Source organism: Artemia franciscana, chromosome 11 (genome assembly GCF_032884065.1).
Source record: "Artemia franciscana chromosome 11, ASM3288406v1, whole genome shotgun sequence".
Classification (NCBI taxonomy): Eukaryota; Metazoa; Arthropoda; class Branchiopoda; order Anostraca; family Artemiidae; genus Artemia; species Artemia franciscana.
In genome coordinates, this window is record NC_088873.1 from 28,203,516 (window position 1) to 28,224,066 (window position 20,551).

The window sequence follows — 20,551 nt, forward strand, 5'->3', positions numbered from 1 at the left end:
CTAGCGGATGCTAATGAGGCCAAAAACGAATCCTTAAAGTCTCGGTTTAAATCCCTTTGCACCACAGTATTGCTCATTTTGTCCCAGATCCTATCTCCAACGATGATCTGAAGAGCTTAATGTCAGGTTATGTGAGAGCCTTCTGCATCGGAAAAACCATGTCGTATAAGTTGGAGTACTCGCATCGTGGTGACCTGACTACTTCTATCTTGGGTCCAGTTTTAATCGAATATGAACGGATTATAATTGATGAATATGTACCCTTGCCTCCTCGGTGCTTTAATTGTCAGGCTTATTGACATATATCTGGTGCCTGTAAAGCTACCGTTGGCTGCTCCCACTGTGGACAAAAGAATAATTTAAGTAGCCGCAACGCCCCTTACCAGAACAGTGTCATGTGCCCTCTGTACTCCCAAACTGATCATCCATGTTACAGTTATAAATGTACTGTAGCCCAAGAGAAATTGCGTTCCTCAAAATGAATGCCGGACTCAGAATAACTTCGTGGAATACAAACGGAGGTGTCACTCTGAACTACCCGTGGATACGAACACTATGCGCAGTGAATGACATGATATGTCTGCGAGAGAACCTACTAACTACGGACCGTCTTAAGATACTAAACATCGAAACTTATACAGTTACTGGACCCCATGCTGCTAAACCCTATTATGTGGGTCGATCAAGCAGGGGCACTAAAATTCTCTTACGAAATGAAATATTACCAGAGTCCTTCCGGAACTCAGAGTATTTTGCGGCAGTCAATATACAAATTTGCTTTCTTGCCTCAGTTTACTCTCCCGATGAGAATCGCAATTCTAGTTCCGATATGCTGTTTGATAAAGCGTCCCGAACTCTTAGCACTCTTGCCGCTGACTGTAAATCGAGTAATCTGACTGTCATGTTAGCCAGCGACTTGAACTGTAATCCGTTTGATGACTTCAGTTTTAGAGCAAATAGTCTTTGCATGATGTGCCCACAGCTTGTCCCACTAGGAAATGAGCTTAGATTCACGTACACCCATAATTCTGGCAGCACATCTTCTCTTGACTTCATGCTTTTCTCGCTTGAAATACTGCCGAACTTGAAAACCTGACTGAGGTAAAATTGATCTTCCAACTTTTAAAAGTGTAAGTTAAGATAAACAAAAAGCGTAATTTTAAATATCCATTTATTTTAACTTGAAAAACCTAGTTTCGGTTTAGTTTCAAGCTTGATTAGGGCTCGGGGTCCGCCTCACCCAGAATCTAGTGCCCTGTCGTGAATCCTTTTGTGTCCCCAAAACTAGAACTCCCCAACAAGTCCAAAACTCCCCATCTACTCGAAGTACAGAATCCTCCCAGTGTAAGTTACTGTATATGGAATTTTTGAAGAATATGATCGGTACATTTGGATACAGCATTGAATTTTACATTGACGGTATGTTTTTTTTAGCTATCTCATTAGTGTCAAACACACCACATTCCAGCAGGTTCTCTATCAGGACACTGACAGGTTTTCTTCTTTACCGTGAGATAAAAAATAGACTACTGAATCCTAACTGTGTTTCATGGCCTATTACCTTTCACCTGCCCTTCACAGAGAGGTATGCAGTCAGGAACACAAGATACTAGAAGAAGAATGGGAAAGACTGACATTTTCCCAAAGGATTGGAAGATATCAGTCATTCTTCCATTGTATAAGAAAGCTGATAAAATTGAGTACAAAAATTACTATGGAATAAATCTGATTGACATTGCAATAAACACATTTGAGATTCTTCTTAACCGCTTCAAGAAGGTAAGGTAGAAAAGAACCCATGAAAACGGAACGAGCTTCCGTCCGGATAGAGACTATCGCCTTATTATCCAGCAGTTTGAAAGCAACTTGCCCCTGATTCTGATATTTCTTCGACTCGATCCCTCGCCAACAGCTTTGGAAAATTATACAGAATGACAGAATGCCCTTAAAAATTGCCAAGCTGCTTAAGGCACTTCTATGAGGAATCAGTGAGCCGAGTTCGAGGTTACGGAGGAGAAACAAAGAATTCTCGATTGAGTTAGGAGTAAAACAAGAGCGTGTCCTGTCTCCGACTCTGTTCAACTACTGTGTTGATTGGGTGCTTAACAAAACCATATTCTTCTATTCAGGATTCAGATTGGACAACATCATTCACTTTAAGACGTTGATTACCTTGATTATATTGGAATCCTCTCCGACCCAGAGAAAGCCAAAACTATGTTCAACGATGTGGTTACATGGGCAAATCGCATTGGCCTGAAAGTCAGTACAGGAAAGAAAAAATTTATGGTAATAAACCACGCTGATCCTTTTTCACAAACTCTAAACAAAGTGAAGTTGGATCAGGTCGATAGCTTCTCATACATTGGCTCCTCGCATTGTATTGATGGATCTTCATACACCATTATCCATTGCAGAAAGTACAGACGGTCTTTGCTTCCCTCAGCATACCATACGCACTTAAGTCCCAAACTACCTGGCTTTGGTTCAGACCATCCTTCTTTACGAATGTAAAACTTAGTTGGTGGAGAAACTAAATAAAATGCAATGAAGGTTCTTGAGCATACCTATCTTTTATATATCCTGAGGACAAATAGGCGTGACCACATATAAAACCTGCATTTGCATGGAAAGTGCCTTCATGTGAGAAAGATAAGACTTCTGCAACTTTTTCTGAAATATGGGGAGAGTAGGACATAATGAAATAAATTAAACTCTACAGATAATGATCTTGGGACATCAAAAAAAAAAAAAAAAAAAAAAAAAAAAAAAAAAAAAAAAAACCACAGTTGGCCAGACTAATGCATAAATCTATCCAAAACTTTTTTCAATAACTTTTTTCAATGATTTTTTTTCGGCATTAAATTTAGTTCCAAAATTTAATTCCTGTAGTATTTGTTGCGTGGCAAAAGGTGTACGAATGCATGGGTGTGTTAAAGCAAGAAAAGAAGATCATGAATATACCTTGTAAGCATAAAGATGACTGCACTTTTGTAATTTTATTTGCACAACACAAAGCAGAAAGGATTTCAAGTTTAAATTCACCTGTGCCACTTTTAGCTTTGAAGAAACACCTTTTCCATTCCATCCCCAATAAGTTATTCCCTCAAAAGGATAATGAATAGCACCTATGACGGGCTTCCCTTTAACTGCTATGCAAGCCATCGTTGTCACATACGAGGTTAGGTTTTCTGCAAGAGAGTGCCAAAATAAATCTGACGATATGCACATAAACTTGAAGCAAAACAAGATTGTTGTCAAGAAAATGATCAATCTACGGAGTTACCAAAGAATTGAAATCAGAATCTACCGAGAACATATAGAGGAAGAACAAAAAGCAAAGACAAAAACAAACAAATAATGAACATATGAAAAGAAACTGAACATTGATTCCACAATGCTGAAAAAACCAAATAAAATAGGAGACAACAGTGAAACACATTTTAGGTCGGATATCTGTATAACACCTTTAGATCATCAGTAAGCTCTGAAATTTTTGGTGCCCTTTTTGATATACTAACACCCCACCCCCAAAAATTGGAAATGGAGAATAGAGACATGGATCCAAGGGACTTACCTTGAACTCATTTGCAAAAACACCATTACACTTTTTTAGCAGGAAAAAAACAAACAACTAATTCCTTACAAAATAACGTAATCAAAAATATAACTGCTCTAATGCCCTTTAAAGATACAGAACTTCTTTAGAGCTGATTTTCAGTATAAAAAAATCCAAAAAACTGCTTTTTCAAACGAAGTATGAAGTCATATTGAATCCTAAGACTAGCAAAACTAATGTCATATTATAAATCAAGTTTAAAAGAATAGACATTATCATCAATAAAATAAATATGAACCTAAAAGACCAGCTACTACCGCCCTGATCCTTAGCCCTCTAAGGGTTAGAGTGACATTTGTGCTTGATTGAAAACGATCTTTATTTAAAGCAGAGTGAATTCTGTCTGCCATACATCAACAAAACATTAACACACACAAAAGCACAAAAAAAGAACAAACAAAGAACAGCAAGGTTGATAAAGGTTTAGAAATAAGAGTTGAGTTATCCTCGCTTAACAGTTTAAGCAGTTTAGTCTATAAATCTACGTTATTATCAGCTTCGTCTAAGTTCTCTACTAGATAAAATTAACACTCCCTTCCGTTTTCTAGCTACTTCTCCGTTTATCTGATCTCCTAGACCTTGAGCTTTATCTGGCCTAGATAGTCCATGACTTAAAAATCGGAACCACTGCTCCCGTTCCTCTTAAAAGAACAAGGAGGGGCACCAGCAAAATAAACTGGTCTACGTATCCTGGCCTTACAGACACAAAAGAACGTCAATTTCGTTGGCGCAATGTGTGGATTGAGGCTGATAAGTCACGCTCTGGTGTCCTTTTTCATTTTAAGTATACAAAGAATAAATTCCTTAAGCTTGTCCATTCGTGAAAAAAAAAATCCCATCAATGAGCTATTATCCAATTTCAGTAATATACCTTCCCACTTCTGGCACTACGTGTCTAAATTGACATCCTTTACAACCCCTTTTCCAGATGTTATTTCAATGGACGATTGAATGAAACATTTTTCTAAAGTTTTGGAAACTGACTCTTCTACTCAAGATAATATCTTTAAATCTAAACTATTAACGCATTTTCGTGATTTAAATCCCAATAGGAATTTTATTACAGTTTCACCTTCTGATATTGAAAACCGGGTACGACTTCTGAAATTTGGTAAGTCTGTGTGTTTTGATGGGATCATGCCCGAACGTTTAAAGCATGACTTTCCCAGCCCCGACTTGATCGGTGAAGGGGAAGTAGGGGGGGATGGCAAAACGTAAAATCTTGGAAAATGCTTAGAGTGGAGGGATCGGAATGAAACTTGGTTTGAAAAATGAGCACAATTCCTAGATACGGGATTGACATAACCGAAACAGATCTGCTCACTTTGGGGGAGTTAGGGGGGAGGGGAGGGTTAATTCTAGAAAATTATAAAAAAGGTAATTTAACTTACAAAATAGAGTGATCGTATCTTAATGAAATTTCTTATTTAGAAGAACCTCGAAACCCAGATCTCTTATTTTAAATCCCGACTGGATACAGTGTCATTAGGAGGGGGGACCGGAAATCTTGGAAAACGCTTAAAGCGGAGAGATCAGGATGAAACCTGGTGGAAAAAATAAGCACAAGTCCAAGACAGGTGACTGACATAACCAGACCGGATCCGCTCTTTTTGGTGGAGTTGGGGGGGGGGGGAGTAGTTCGGTCAAATTAGAAAAAGAGGTATTTGTAACTTACGAATGGGTGATCGGATCTTAATAAAATTTGATATCTAGAAGGATCTTGTGCTTTAGAACTCTCACTTTACGACCAGATCCGGTGACATTGAAGGGAGTTGGAGGGGGATACCGGAATTCTTAGAAAACGTGAGAATCGAGGTGTCTTGCGAATGGTGATTGGATCTAACTTGATATATAAAAGAATCTTATGTCTCAGATGCTCCATTTTCAATTCGAATCGGATCATGGGACACAGAGGGTTGGAGGGGGCAAACAGAAATCTTGGGAAACCGGAAATCTTGGAAAACGCTTTTAGGGAAGAAATCGGGATGAAACTTGAAGTGAAGAATAAGCACAAGTTATAGATACAAGATTGACGTAATTGGTACGAGGCTGTTCTCTTTGGGGGAGCTGGGGGTTGTTAATTTGGAAAAATTAGAAAAATTGAGGTATTTTTAACTTAAGAACGGGTGACCGGATCTTAATGAAATTTGATATTTAGAAGGAACTCCTGTCTCAGAGTTCTTATATCAAATTCCGACCAGATCTGTTGACACTGGGGGGAGTTGGAGGGGGAAACCGGAAATCTTGGAAAACGCTTATAAATGTTGTAGATACGTGATTGACGTAACCGGACTGGATCCGCTCTCTTTGGGGGAGTTAGGTGGTGGGGTTCAGTTCTTTGACGAGTTTGAAGCTCTTGGACTTGTAAGGACGATGAAAATTGGTAGAGGTGTCAGGGAGCTGTACAAATTGACTTGATAAAGTCGTTTCCCGATTCGACCATCCGGGTGGCTGAAGGGAGAGGAAAAATTAGAAAAATTGAGGTATTTTTGACTTACGAGTGGGTGAGTGGATCTTAACGAATTTTGATATTTAGAATGACCTCGTGACTCAAAGCTCTCATTTTAAATCCCGACCGGCATTAAGCCTCTGATTTTCTTTTTAAAGTAATCAATTGATTCTTAGAATTTTGCTAGAGCTAATACCATATTAGCTATTGGCTCTTCCGACCTCATCACAAGTGCCATATGAGGTCTTAGCTCTTGTTATTTTTGGATTCACCAATTCAAAATGTTGCTTCACATAATTGCTTTACCACTTCCATTATTTACATCACTGTGAGACGCAGATGTTGAATTGGCAACTGGACGTCTTTGCTGCATTTGACACTCTTGTCGTTAGAAGGTTTAGGAGGCAGAAGCACCTTGTTGTGGTAATCTCTATTTGTCTCAAATGGAACCCGATTATTCGCTTTAGTTTCTGTTCGTTATAAGATTCTTTTGTGCCCCTATTATCTGTTATCTTCATGTTTGATGAGATTGTTCGTTTTCAATTTCTGTTCGTTCTTGACTTCATCAAGAACAAGCCATCATTCATAGATGGTTACCATCAATTATTGATGGTAATTTTCGTTTGTTATAAGTTTGAATTATCGTATGGTCTTATTTCAACTGGATTTAGACTTTGATATGATTGGAGGAAAAAAGTACGCCAGTCAATCCTACAACACTCCCTTCACCGCAAATTCATAAGAAAAAGATTGCTAGGTTTTTTTCTTCGGTCATGACTATACCCAATAGGACATAAGAACGAATATTTTTAAGGTGTGCACTTCCTCGCATACCTTCATGAAATTTCTAATTTCTGAATCTCATTGGTACACGCCTCTTTTGCGTGAAAGTGCCCGACTGCGGGTGTAAAAATGCAAATGCTCTGGGTCCAACTATTTCTCTGTCCGTCGAGGTGCTTCGAGTCCGTCGAGGCTTCAAAGTTTTAAGGAACAAAATTCTTCGGAGTATGAAATTTTAAAAGGAATTCTAGCACCTGGTCTATCAAGGTTAATGGTTTAACATTTTTAAGAGAAATTTCAGAGACTAAAAGACTCTGCCTACCAAAATTAAGCGAATCTCAGCCATTCAAAATTTAGGTCAATTCCTCAGCAAGGTACTAACGAACTTACTAACTTTAGGTTATCAATCCCAGGCAAACCGAAAATAAGCTTCGATTCCCTGTTTTGTCTACCCTGCAATAATCACCACCTGTTGTTTCGACAACTTCGCTACCTCTTAACTAGGACTAAAGCTGTTCCTTGGTAGTTTCGGCATCTTTATGATTGGACCTTCTTATGACCAAATTAAATAGTACGCAAACTTCCAGGAATACTTTTTTTTTATCATTACATTTTATTGAATCAATTCAGTTTCAATAGAATAAAATAGAGTAAACGCTCAAATTGTTTTCACCCTTTTTTATTCCAATCCTTTCAGAGGTATAGCAAGTCAACTGGCAAATCAATTATTGATTCACCGATGTTGCAGCAAATTCAATACACAGCATGAAAAATAATCAATTAATGTTCTAAAGTTTAATTTAGGGACAATTTCCTCTGTTTCCAAATTAATTAGAATCAAGACGAACGAAACCAGCGAGATAGTATTCTTTTAAAATTAAAAAAATTAATTGAAAATCACAAATTTATCTATAGAGTTTTTTTCTTAACTGTAAAACTGATTAATATTTCGAACTTTTTTTCTTTTGTTAAGACAAACAAACAAAAAACTTACTGTTCAAAACATATTCCGTATTAAATAAATCGCAAATACCACTCTTGTTTCCGGCAATTTCCGTTCGATTAAAACTAAACTCAATCATTCATTTTCGTTTTTGTGCATATTAGATTTACTTATTAGGCTATATGGCTTTATGTCTGCTTGTTTTAATCTTTACAATTCTTTGAATATGTTTTTGGGGAAAATTTATATTTATTAATAGAAAAAATAGAATTATTTCTGTACCTGTATATTCTTTGGTAGCATCTAAAGGATCAATCCATACGGATACATCTTTTGCAGAGACTAATTCGTTAATGATATTGTTTAATCCACCAGGCTGGGAATCATTTTCAAACAGAGAATCAAGGTTTACTTCCTTAGCCTTCACCTCTAGAATTTCATCAGCATGTTCCTCTGATACAACCTTAAAAGATTTTTATGTAAGTTAGAATAATCTAAATCCTGTAAAAATAAATGCTATTGACAACCAACAACTGTAGATGTATGTAAGTGCATAAATCAATTACTGAGATCTTTCAATTATCTATAAAAATCACTAGCTTTACTTAAAAGCCTGATAATGTGTTAAAATATCAGATAAAAGTAATACCCCACCTTCTGATCTGAAAACTTCTTAAAAGTCCAAAAGATCAAATCCGTGAATTTTTTAAAGAATATATTCATTTTGTGACATATTCAAGCAGAATGTAAGAGCAAAATCGAAAATAAAACGCACTACCACGTGGAAGTGTATCTCACAGTTTTGGAACCCCTCCACCAAATAGTAGGATTTACTGATATTTCCCTTCATAGTTTTACTTCAAATGTATAATTCTGTATGCAATTTTTTCACCTCATAAAAATGATCCTTTCGAAGCATTAAACTATTCATAGTCATTAATAGTAAATGAGGAAAAATTCTTTGCTGTGGGAGCAAGGGGGCAACTACAAAAAAAATAACTGAAGTTTTAAAACAATACAGTTGTATTATATACAACAATAAAATGTAACAGAAGTTTGACAATGCATTAAAAGAATCTACTTTTAATTTTGGTTCCAAATATGTAGTATTAATTAAGTTTAAACTTACTCTTCAAAATTTATCAGCACAGCAAAACATGCAAATATGTTTTTAAAAAAAGGGAAAAATCATCTCGTAAAAAAGGGTGGCCACGAAAATTGCGTTTTCGAATACCAAGTAACGAAGGTTTTTAGCCCTTACGCCACAAAAAACAAATTTCAAATTTTTACCCAGAAGAGTGGTTATAGAGGCATATACATTTGTTATTTTGATTTCGCTTTTTTTGCTTATATAAGAGGTTATTAGGTCAGCCAGTTGACGTGAAAATTTCGAGAGAGGGCTATATGAGCAAAAATCTCAATTCCTAGGTTTGTTATACTGCTCTTTTTAAGCAATTTAATAAAAAAAAAAGAAGTTTCTTCAACAGAAAGCAAAGAGCAACATTAAAATTCAAAATGAACAGAAATTATTTCGCATATGGAGGGGTTCCCCTCAATACCTTAATCCTCAAGCTAGAGTTTTTAGCAACTTTAAAAAAAGCTTTTCTATTCGAATTAAACGGCCCTTGTGTTTCAGGAGTCGTTCTTGAAAAACTGGGACAAACAGTCAAACTTTAACGTAAGGAGCATGGTATTGAGGAGGGGGACAACCCCTTCATATACGTAATAATTTCTGTTCGTTTTAAGATTTAATGCTATTCATTACTTTCAGTTGAAAAAACTTGTTTTCATTTAATTTCTGATCGTTTTTGAAATGATGCCGGTAAATCTGGCTCACCTTCCATGAAAAATTGCCTCCCCTGTCGGGAAACACGGAAACACACGTGAAAATCTGAAACACACGTAGAAAGTTTCTCTCACCTAAGATGCCCCCCTCCCGTAAATTCTTTCCGGAAAATTCCATCTTGGCTGAAAATTCCCTCCCTCCGTAAAATTTCTTGCAAAAATTCAGCCTGAAAAATTCCCCTTGGAGTACTTTCATTTCAAAAAGAATTTAAGTTCCCATCGTTTTTCCGATTACTCCGGAAATCCTTCTTTCCATGGAAATTGTTTTTCGGAAATTCAAACCAGCTAAAAATTTCCCCCGGAATATTTCAACATGTAAAATTAATTAGGCAAAAAGAAAGTAAGACAAATAAAAAGAGTTTCAGTAGTGGAGGCATAGTGCCTTCCGTGAGGCCCATAGGAGTTATGCCTGAAGATCATAGCCTCTCAAGATGCGGGTGTTATAGATTATTGAACTATTGTGCACACGTGGTTGTTGCGTAATAGGTTTAGGAGATTTTAGGAGATATTATTGTTTACTTATGCAAATCTATTGAGGATGACGTAATTTCTGGTGTCAACAAGACTTATTTTGATAGAGCTTACGCAAGATTTGTTTTGGTTCACTTACCTCCGTATTGAAAAAAAGTTCAGATCGTCATCATTGTGAATATTGATTTCTGTTCTTAATAAATCTTTAATAATGGATATGAGTTCTTTTACTATGTTAAAAATTGAAGGTGATAGCAGCAGTGAAATGAAACCATGAGCCTAGCCTGACTGGTCCCACTACGATGAAATTGACGAAGTTCAAGAATACATCTTTGCCGGACCATTAGAGCTCTCTGGAGCTGGTCTCTTCACTCTACCATGGTAGAGTGAAGGGATGATGGTCATCATTCCAAATTCGGCAAGCAAGTCATCAGCCTGTACAAGACGCACACTAGTGCCAGAGAGTAATCAACAGTTTGCTTTCTCGACTCTCTCTCCGATTCTAATTGAAATTGCTTTTTTGGATAAAAATCCCCATTTTTCAACTAAAATAAAAACAACTCTTTTTCTCTGTTACCAATTGAAATTTTCCAATTGAAAATTATAATTCTCCCCCTATTATTTGAAGTGTGGTGTTACCTTTTTCATATTTACATTAAAATTTGAATAAAATACCATTCTCATTTACTTTTTCTATGTACAGGGTAAGACCGACACTGTCGTATTTACCGCATGGTAAGCAGAAACCCTGTGTTCTGCTGTGGCACATGAAAACTATTAATTATATTTTTTGTTTTGCATAGTATTTCTGTAAATAAAAGTATCCTCTATCATATCTTAGGGTGACATAATTCTTATATCTGCAAGTCTAGGATATACATGGGGGTGTCAGATTTACTTCAGACTATGGGGTAAATTTGACCTCCCTGAGATGGGTAACTTTGGCACAGTAACTCACGGAAACAACAAAACTTGCAAACAGAGTATTACTAGCATGACCAAGAGCAACGCCAAATAGTTGTTATAGTACCAGTTACTCTAAAACAATTAAGACCAAATTAACCTGAAAAAAATCGATAAGGAGCTTGACTTCCCAAGTTCACCCTACCTACTATATGTAAACAATGGGCAAACTGCATAACTTCAGCCCTTGCTCTGAGAACTGTAGGGGCTTGACAATCACAACATTTCCAGAGACAAAATTTACAAGACGTTTCGACTGTGCTGAACAAACTAGCGATCTCAAGATGTTTATTGAATGCGTTTGGGCAATTAATTGGCTTGGAGGGGTGCTGCTTCAGCTTGCCTTCCTAATTAGTTTTGCCTCTTAAAAATGGCACTAGAGTTTTTCATGTCCAGTCAAATGAGTTCCTTTCAAGAGATTCTACGATAGTACTGCGCTGACTATGATATTACTTATATGCCCTTTTAAAAACCTGAATCCATATAATCTTTCGTTTAACTGACCCCCCCCCCGAAACATTCTCTAAGAGAATCACCTTAGTACCCTTAGTCTCATTAGTTACAGCAATCGTAGTAGCAGTATTAGTATACGCGTATTGACGTTTCGTGATTATAAAACCCACCACAATATACCTTGAAAGTTCCAGCATAATAATATGAGCCGCTCCTGAGATATTGCAGTAACACCCTTTTGACAGTCTACGTGCTCATAGTTTTAAATTTAGTTCTAGATTTAGTTCAACACCTACCAAACCACTCCTTAAAAGCTTTCCCTAAAGAAGTAGCAGTCGCAGTAGCATTAGTAGCAGTATAAACATAGAACCTTTGGTTTTTCTTTGAACAAGCCCTTCAATACACGCTGAAAGTTTCAACTTAATGCCATAAACCGATCCCGAGGCATTGCTGATGCACCCTCTTGACAACCTGTATACGCATTGTGTGTTTTCATTTAGCTCAACAAAATGTTTTAGCATTCCCTAAAAATTTTTGCCTCAATACCTTTAGCTTTCATACTAGTAGAACCACTAGTGATATTGGTATCAGTAGAAATAGTAGTAGCTTTAGCTTTAGTAGCTGTAGTAAAAATAGCAGCAGCAGTAGTAATGGCAGTAGCAGTAGTAGTAGTAGAACAAGTAATACCAGGAAGCAAATATTTCTTTTTGGTTGGTCGAACATCCCCCACAACAACCCCTTTATGTATCAACCTCACAGACCCAATCGGTGCTAAGAGATTGCTGATGCTCCCTTTTGACAACCTGAACACAGACGGCGTGTTGCGATTCACTTAAACTTCCCCCTAAATATTCAATGAAAACTTTGATTTCATACACTTAACCACAGTTGTAATTGTAGTCACCGTAGTAGTAGCAGGGGTACTAGTAGTAGTTGTTGCAGGACTAGTAGTAGTATTAACAGTTATAGCACTAGCATTAGAATTACAACATTTTCTGTTGGTCAGTTGAACATTGCCTTCATCAAGCCCAGCAGGTTCCAACTATGATATTGCCAATGCGCCCTTTTGATAACCTGTATATCCATGGTGTGTTTTAATTTAGTTCAACTTCCTCCTAAACATTTCCTGATATTTTTGTCTCATACTCTTGGCGTTAGTAGTAGTTGCAATAAAAGTAGTAGCTATAGTTGTAGTACCAGTAGTATTAGTAATATTGTGCACATATTGCTTTTTAGTCAACTGATCTTCGCCTTTAAGTATTCCCTGGAAGTTCCAACTTAATACCCAAATCAGATCCTGAGATATGCCCTAGCGACAATCTGCGTGCACATTGTGCGTTTTGACTTAGTTCAAATTTCCCTTCTATATTTTCTTGTCAAATTTTATTTTTATATAATTTTATATATTTTATATCTTCTCAAATTTTCACCTTCATACTCTTAGTCTTACTAGTACTAGTATCATAGTAGTAGTGGTAGATGTAGGAGCAGTAGTAGTGTTGTATTACAGTAGTAGCAGCAGTACTTGTAGCAGTAGTAGTAGATATATATTGCCTTTTGGGCAGTTGAACATCCTCTTGTGATGTCCTGGAAATTTCAATTCGGTGCGGTAAGCCGTACAAAAAATATTGCTGATATTCCCTTTTGACGAACTGTATGCACATATTATGTTTTCATTGAGTTCAACTTTCCCCTCAGCATTTCCTTAGATTTTCACCTCAATACCTTAAGCCATGGTAGTACTTGTTACAGATGCAGTAGTTGCAGTAAAAGTAGTAATGGCGTGCAAATATCGCCTTTTTGGTCAACTAAATAAAAAAAAGTTTTTTTTAACTGAAAGTAAGGAGCGACATTAAAAATCAAAATGAACAGAAATTATTCCGTATATGAAAGGGGCTGTCCTTTCCTCAACGCCTCGCTCTTTAAGCTAAAGTTTAGCTCTTTCTCACAACTTTACTTTTTAAAACAATAAAAAACTTTAGCGTAAAGAACAAGGCGTTGAGGAGGGAAAAACCCCTTTAATATACGTAGTAACTTCGGTTTGTTTTAAGCTTTAATGTAGCTCCTTACTTTCAGTTAAAAAAAAATTGTTTTATTTAATTTCTGAACATTTTTGAATTAATGCAGGTTTTGATTTTGGCTCACTCCAAATGAAAAATTATAACAAAATTTGCATATTAATTTTGCTTCTTTTGGCTAAATGGCTTTCTCAAAATTGTGATCAATGTGAGAAAAAAGGGGCGGCGGAGGGGGCCTAGTCGTCCTCCAATTTTTTTGTATACTTAAAAGAGGTCATTAGAACTTTTAATTTTATTTACGAACGTTGTTAATAGTAATAAATATAAGTAATTTACGAATTAACATGCGTAACAAACTCTTATACTCCTATATTTTTATTGTGTATATGAGAGGGTTCGCCCCCTCATCAATACCTCGCTCTTTACGTTAAAATTCGAATTTTATTTCAATTCTTTAAGGATGACCCCTGAATCACAAAGGCCGTTTAATTAGAATAAATAGTTCTTTTGAAAGTACTAAAAATATTTTAGCGTAAAGAACAAGGTATTGAGGAGGGGACGAACATATACGTAATAATTTCTTCTAGTTTTAAGTTTCAATGTTGCTCCTTACTTTCAGTTAAAAAATTTCTTTATTTTTATTTAATTTTTCATTGTTTTTTAAATAGTGCTGGAAAATCCAGCACCGCCTTCATGGAAATTCGCTTCTCCGATGATAAATTCCTCCATAGAAAAATCCCCCACATATCCCCCTCCCCAGCTCCTAATCCCTCCACCAGAAAAATCCCCGCATATGAAATGGGTTGTCCCCTCCGCAATCCCTTGCTCTTTATGCTAAAGTTTTTAATTGTTTTAAAAAGTAGAATTGTGGCAAAGAGTCAAATTTTAGCGTAAAGAGCGAGAGATTGCGGAGGAGACAACCCATTTCATATGCGGAGTAATTTGCGTTCGTTTTAAGTTTTAATGTCGCTACTTACTTTCAGTTAAAAAGAGAAGTTTTTTTTATTTAATTTCTGAACGTTTTTAAATTAATGCATGTTTGATTTTGGCTCTTTGCACATAAATTATTAAAATGAAATTTGCATATTAATTCCTTTTTTTTACTAAATGGCTTTCTCTTAGTTTTGATCAGACAATTTTGAGAAATAAGGGGTGGGGAAGGAGGCGTAGTTGCCCTCCAATTTTTCGGTTACTTAAAAAGGCAACCAGAACTTTTAATTTTTAACGAACGTTTTTATTAGTAAAAAATATACGTAACTTAATAATTAACTTACGTAACGAACTTTTATATTCTTATATTTTTATTATGTATATGAGAGGGTTTGTCCCCTCGTTAATATCTCGCTCTTTACACTAAATGTTAAGTTTTGTCCCAATTCTTTAAGAATGACCCCTGAATCAGAAAGGCCGTAGAATAAATAGTTGAAATTACTAACAATACTTTAGCATAAAGAGCGAGGTATTTATCTCCTCCTAAATACCTCGCTCTTTATGCTAAAGTATTTTAGAACCCCTCATATGCTTAATAATCTCTGTTTTTTTAAGTTTTAATGCTACTCCTCACTTTCAATTGAAAAAACTTTTTCATATTTATTTTTTATTGTTTTTTTATAGTAATGCTAGAAAATCCTGCGCCATTTTCATTGAATTTTTCGTCCCCAATACCATATTCCTCCAAGGAAAGACCCTCCCACATAGCCTCCTCCACTCAGCCTCACCCCCCAAACAAAAAAAAAATCCCCATGAAAACGTCTGTACACTTCCCAATAACCATTACTGTATGTAAACACTGGTCAAAGTTTGTAACTTGCAGCCCCTCCCCTAGGGACTGTGGGGGAGTAAGTCATCCCCAAAGACATAGTTATTATGGTTTTCGACTATGAGGAACAAAATAGGTATCTCAAAATTTTGATCCGTTGACTTTGGGGGAAAATGAGCGTGGGAGGGGGCCTAGGTGCCCTCCAATTTTTTGGTCACTTAAAAAGGGCACTAGAACCTTTCGTTTCCATTAGAATCAGCCCTCTTGCGACATTCTAGTACCACTTGGTCGATACGACGACCCCTGGGAGTAGAAAAAAAATAAATAAATAAACACGCACCCGTGATCTGTCTTCTGGCAAAAAATACGAAATTCCACATTTTTGTAGATAGGAGCTTGAAATTTTTGCTACAGGGTTCTCTGATACGCTGGATGCGATGGTGTGATTTTCGGGGGTGCTTCCCCCTATTTTCCAAAATAAGGTAAATTTTGTCAGGCTCGTAACTTTTGACGACAAAGACTAAATTTGATGAGCATCAAAATTCCGATTTTTAGAATCTCATTTACTATTGAGCCGGGTCGCTCCTTACTACAGTTCGTTACCACGAACTGTTTGATACTTTTTAGGCTCGAGGCAAGAGCCTCAAAATAAGTCAGAAGATAATGCTTTCGAGTTAGCAAGGAACTTTCAGCGGTCATCCTCTGGCCAAAAAGGATTGAGATTCTTTGGAAGGAGGGGGGAGTTGGTGGGACCGACAGTGGACCAAACGCGTTTTGACTTCCGCTTGTTTGAAAATCATACCCGTAAGTACCTGGGCTAGGTCGATCGTAACCTGCAAGCAAACCTGTCCCAAAACCAGGACTTCAGTTTTGTTTTATGAGATTTCTATTCTTAAGTCCTAGAGCCATTGGAACCTATTGCACAATAAAAAATGGTTCACCCGAAAAAAGGGCCAAAATAGGTACAAAAAGCAAACATTTTCTCTTATACACATCAAAATTATACATGCAAGTTCTTGGGCCAGTGGATTCTAATGAATAAAAACCTAGGTTGGGTCACGAGCCACAAAAAAAGGGGCCACATGCACATAAAAGGAATGTAATTACTAAAACTCGTCAAAATATAACTTTATTAAAACTCACTCTTATTTGTATCCTCTCTCATTTACAATCTTTTTGTAGCTTGTGATTTCTTACGTAGTTCTTTGTGAGTAGTGTTATTCTTGGTATTATTACAAAAAGAAAAGTCACCGCTTGAGATCCAAATCGTTTTCAGTAAAACGCAAAATTGATCAGAGACAAAACTCTAGCATCGCTTTAAAAATTTTCATCGGAGCCATATGACAAGTATGGCTCGGGAGTTAGGCGTGCTTGCCCCTTTTGTGAGGAGTAAGTGGTGGGACTGGAAGATTTTCTGAGCAATCACCTAAGTTTAGTGAATTCAAGAAAAGAATAAATCCGAGGGGAATATACCACTGCCCCCAGGTATTTTGAAACTGCTTCTAGGGACCTAATTACCACAATAGGTAGTTTTATACGAAAAGATGTATATATGCCTCTTATATATTACTTTTTATTATATTATTTTTCCATGTTAAGTGGGCAAGGAATTCGTATTGACAAACCGTAAGTAAAGCTCGACCCTTGCATGAAAAACCGAAATTCTACAGGCTAAAACAAAGCTTTGATTACACTACACGCCACGCGGTGATTCAAGTTAATCCTTACAATGCAAGGTGTATTACTTTTAAAGTTGTCATCCAAATCTATTATCACATGAACAGTTGCATAGGCTAATTGTAGAAATAGGAATCAGCATCTCCCAAAAAGGGCGTGATATCGATGGAAATTCAGCAAATGAAATTCAAAATGTATGAGGGTCTTTAAGGTCATATCTATAAAATGTGAATTATTTTTCTTATGAAATAAGTGAATATTCAGATAATTACGAACGAAGCCTATGCACTCATAGGTTTTGTTCGATAATTACGTACTTATACTTTGGAAATGATTGCTTGTTTTGAAAAATTAAACTTCATTTCTAAGAGCAAACGCACGAAATCGCCTATTTTTCTCGAAGTATTGCTGTGCAAAAGTCAAATTATGAGTCAAAGAGTCATGTTTAAGGGATCATTAGCTCTCTTCACTATAGATGTAGCCCTGGATGTGCCATTCAAATGAATAGAAATAAAAAAAAGGGTTTTTCGAATGAAAGAAAAGAGCGACACTAAAACTCGAAACAAATTGAAATCACTCCTTAAATGAGAAGGGCTACATACTCCTGAGCTCCCTGCTCTTTCTGCTAAAGCTTTGAAGTCCTTTGTAAGTACTTCTTATTCCAGTCCAATACTCCTTGGGATTGAAAAAGGAAAGAATTTAGACAGAATTTTCATACTTTATCATAAAGAGCACCCCCCCCCCTGATATATGAAATATTTTCTATTCGTTTTAAGTTTGAATATTGCTCTTTGCTTTCATTAAAAAAAAAACTGTTTTTAATCTAATTAAGATAAGGCGCAACCTACTCGCTGCAATCTTTTCTTAAGCTTCCTAGCTATTAGAATCCATATTCCTCTTATAATACCAATGAGTGGTGTTTCAAGGGAGTGTCAGCCCCTCATATATATGACAATCTCTGTCCTTTTAAAGTTTCAACATCGGTTTTTACTTTCATTTGATAAAATGTGCATTCTTTTATTTCGTAACAAAAATACTCACCTAGCCACCCCTTATTTGAAACAATCTAAGATTAATATTCGCCATGTTCACTGAATGTAGACAAAAGTGTAGAAAGGCAGCTAGTTACAAATGTGCCTGAAATGAGTCATCCTGTTTATCCTCTTTAAAGCGTTAAACAGTGTCCTTGATGTAAATACTTACTTTTCCAAGCCTGTATTTCATGGTGTGCCGCCTCTATTAATGTTTGACATGCCTAATTGATTTTAAGTTATGAGTGTAACATGTTCAATATTTGTGCACTTATTTTCTTCTAAAAATTATTAGAAATGAACAATCAAGATTTGAAAGCCGAATATAGTAAAAAGGAGTAAACAAAGGAAATCTGTTTCTTAGATTTTGCTTCCTTATTAGGCTACTGTAATTTATTAATCTGCCCTTTCAATTTATGTGGTCTATTTAACATATAAAACTCTAACAGCCACTTGCGATGAAATGTTTTCCCACATAGGAGAGTTAAATGATTTGTAAAACCTTCAAGTTTCTACGAATTTTTAGCTCGTATCTATCGAGTTAATGCTAGGCTTCTGGAACGTTTGCAAGTTACTCGGGTTTAAATCCTGATCAAAAGTTAACTTTATCATACATACCTTTACGCCTGGAGCTTTTTCCTGAAAAACACTTGTCATAACCTGATGAGACAGCATGTCTGCTTGAGTTTTAGGGTCTATAACTCCTTCTTTGGTCTTCCCTTTAACGATAACTTCCAGATCTGATTTTTCTTTCACATTTTTCACCTGCTCACCACCCTTTATCACAGCTTCAACTGCTAGTTTTAGAAGATCTTTAAGGCTGACTACAGTACTTAAATCTGATGAAGTGAGAGGCTTGTGGATCCCAATGTGAAATTTCTCTTCCGCTTCTTCCACTAGCTCCTCACGTATTTTTGCATCTTCATATTTTAAGAGGTTATAAACAATGACAACACTAAAACAGCCGCATAACAGGAGGGCAAATGCCCTTTTGTTAATTGCAACGACTCCTCCGAGATTCATTGCCTGAAAGAATAATAAATAGATTAATATTAGCAATTTAGTTTATGTAGAGCGGATGTGGTAAAATAAAAACGGATTCTCAAGATAGTTTCTTCTTGTTGCTTGCATTGGTGGCTTGTTCTTTCTTATTATTTTTTCCAACCTTTTTTTTTTTAACTAAAGCTTCAGAGAATTAGACTTTATTCGATTTCCATGGGCTCAGGATGATAAATAATACTAAAACAGCCACATAACAGGAGGAAAAACACCCTTTGTTAATTGCAATGACTTCTCCAAGATTCATTCTCTGAAAGAATAATAAATAAATTAATATTAACAATCCAGTTTATATAGCATGAGAGAAATAGAGAGAAGAGAGAGAGAAGTTTATTATTAAATGCAAGACAATACAAAATACAATTCAAAATTGAAATACAATACACTCATTACAACACACTTAATTCCCCTCGAAAGGCTCTATGGCCAGGGATACAGGGGGGATAAAAAAAATACAAGCAACAACTACAATATAAGCAATATATATAAGGTGGATACAATATAAGCAACAACTAGAAAAAAAACTAAAAAACATAGAGAACATACCTGAGGCCTGGGAGTCCAGTGCAGAGAAGACAACCACACACCACGAACAGAACATAGGACACATCAACTAATCAGAGGAAAAAAAATGTTATTCAATTTTATTCTTTATCAAATGATCCTTAAGAAGCCTTTTAAAAGTCTTAAACGAGTGGCATCTCTGTACTGAAGAAGGTAGTGAATTCCAGACCTGTTGCCAAGCAAGGAGGGGATTGAAATCTGATCGAATAGTAGGGATAGGCGGAATGTAGATCATTTGAAGAATTTAGGCTATATGGAGCTAAATCAGAAATAAACATAGCAGTTTTCCGAAAAGATTTTGGAAGATTGCCGTGAAGCTGATGAAAGACAAAAGAAGCACAAGAAATAATGTAAATAGACCGTAGACTTAAGAGTGGTGTTGGTGAGGAATGGTTGGTGTCCATAATCAGATGCCGTGCTTTATTATACATGATGGAAAGTGACCGCAGTGTTGACGGAAAAGTAGACATCCATACAATGGGCAATAAGAAACATATGACAGGACAAGACAGAAAAAGAGAAGTTTCAGAATAGATCCAAGAAATGTGTGTCTAAGTTTTCGAATGATACCCAAACTCCGTGAGACCTTAATCCTGATCATGGCTATATGGTTTCTGAAGGAAAGATTCTCGTCAAGTAGGATACCAAGAAACCGGACTACCCGATTCTCTGGTCTTAACAAGAAGCCTTGTGACACCTGAATGTGTGTAAGCTGAGGGAAAACTATACCAATTCAAGGAAAAATTAGAAAATGCGACTTATCAACATTCAAGACCAAGTAATTCGCATTAGACCATGAAATAACTCTCTCGAATAATGCCACAAGATCAGACTTGATATCTCATTCCGTCCTCCTAATGGTCCCAAGAGTGGTATCAACAGCAAAAGCAACAAGCAAATCTTTGTTAAAAGTAGTATTG

At 36.4% G+C, this 20,551-nt stretch overlaps 1 protein-coding gene across 1 annotated transcript in view; it reads right to left on the reverse strand.

Moving 5' to 3' along the window:
* Window positions 1-20,551, reverse strand: part of LOC136033051 (inositol monophosphatase 3-like) — a 35,026-nt gene that overhangs the window by 8,215 nt on the left and 6,260 nt on the right. Inside the window, exons 2-4 of the mRNA XM_065713631.1 lie at window positions 18,627-19,034; window positions 8,074-8,254; window positions 3,046-3,191 (exon numbers count right to left, since the gene is read on the reverse strand). Coding sequence (XP_065569703.1) covers window positions 3,046-3,191; window positions 8,074-8,254; window positions 18,627-19,031 — 732 coding nt within the window. The 5' untranslated portion in view covers window positions 19,032-19,034. The remainder of the gene's footprint in view (window positions 1-3,045; window positions 3,192-8,073; window positions 8,255-18,626; window positions 19,035-20,551) is intronic.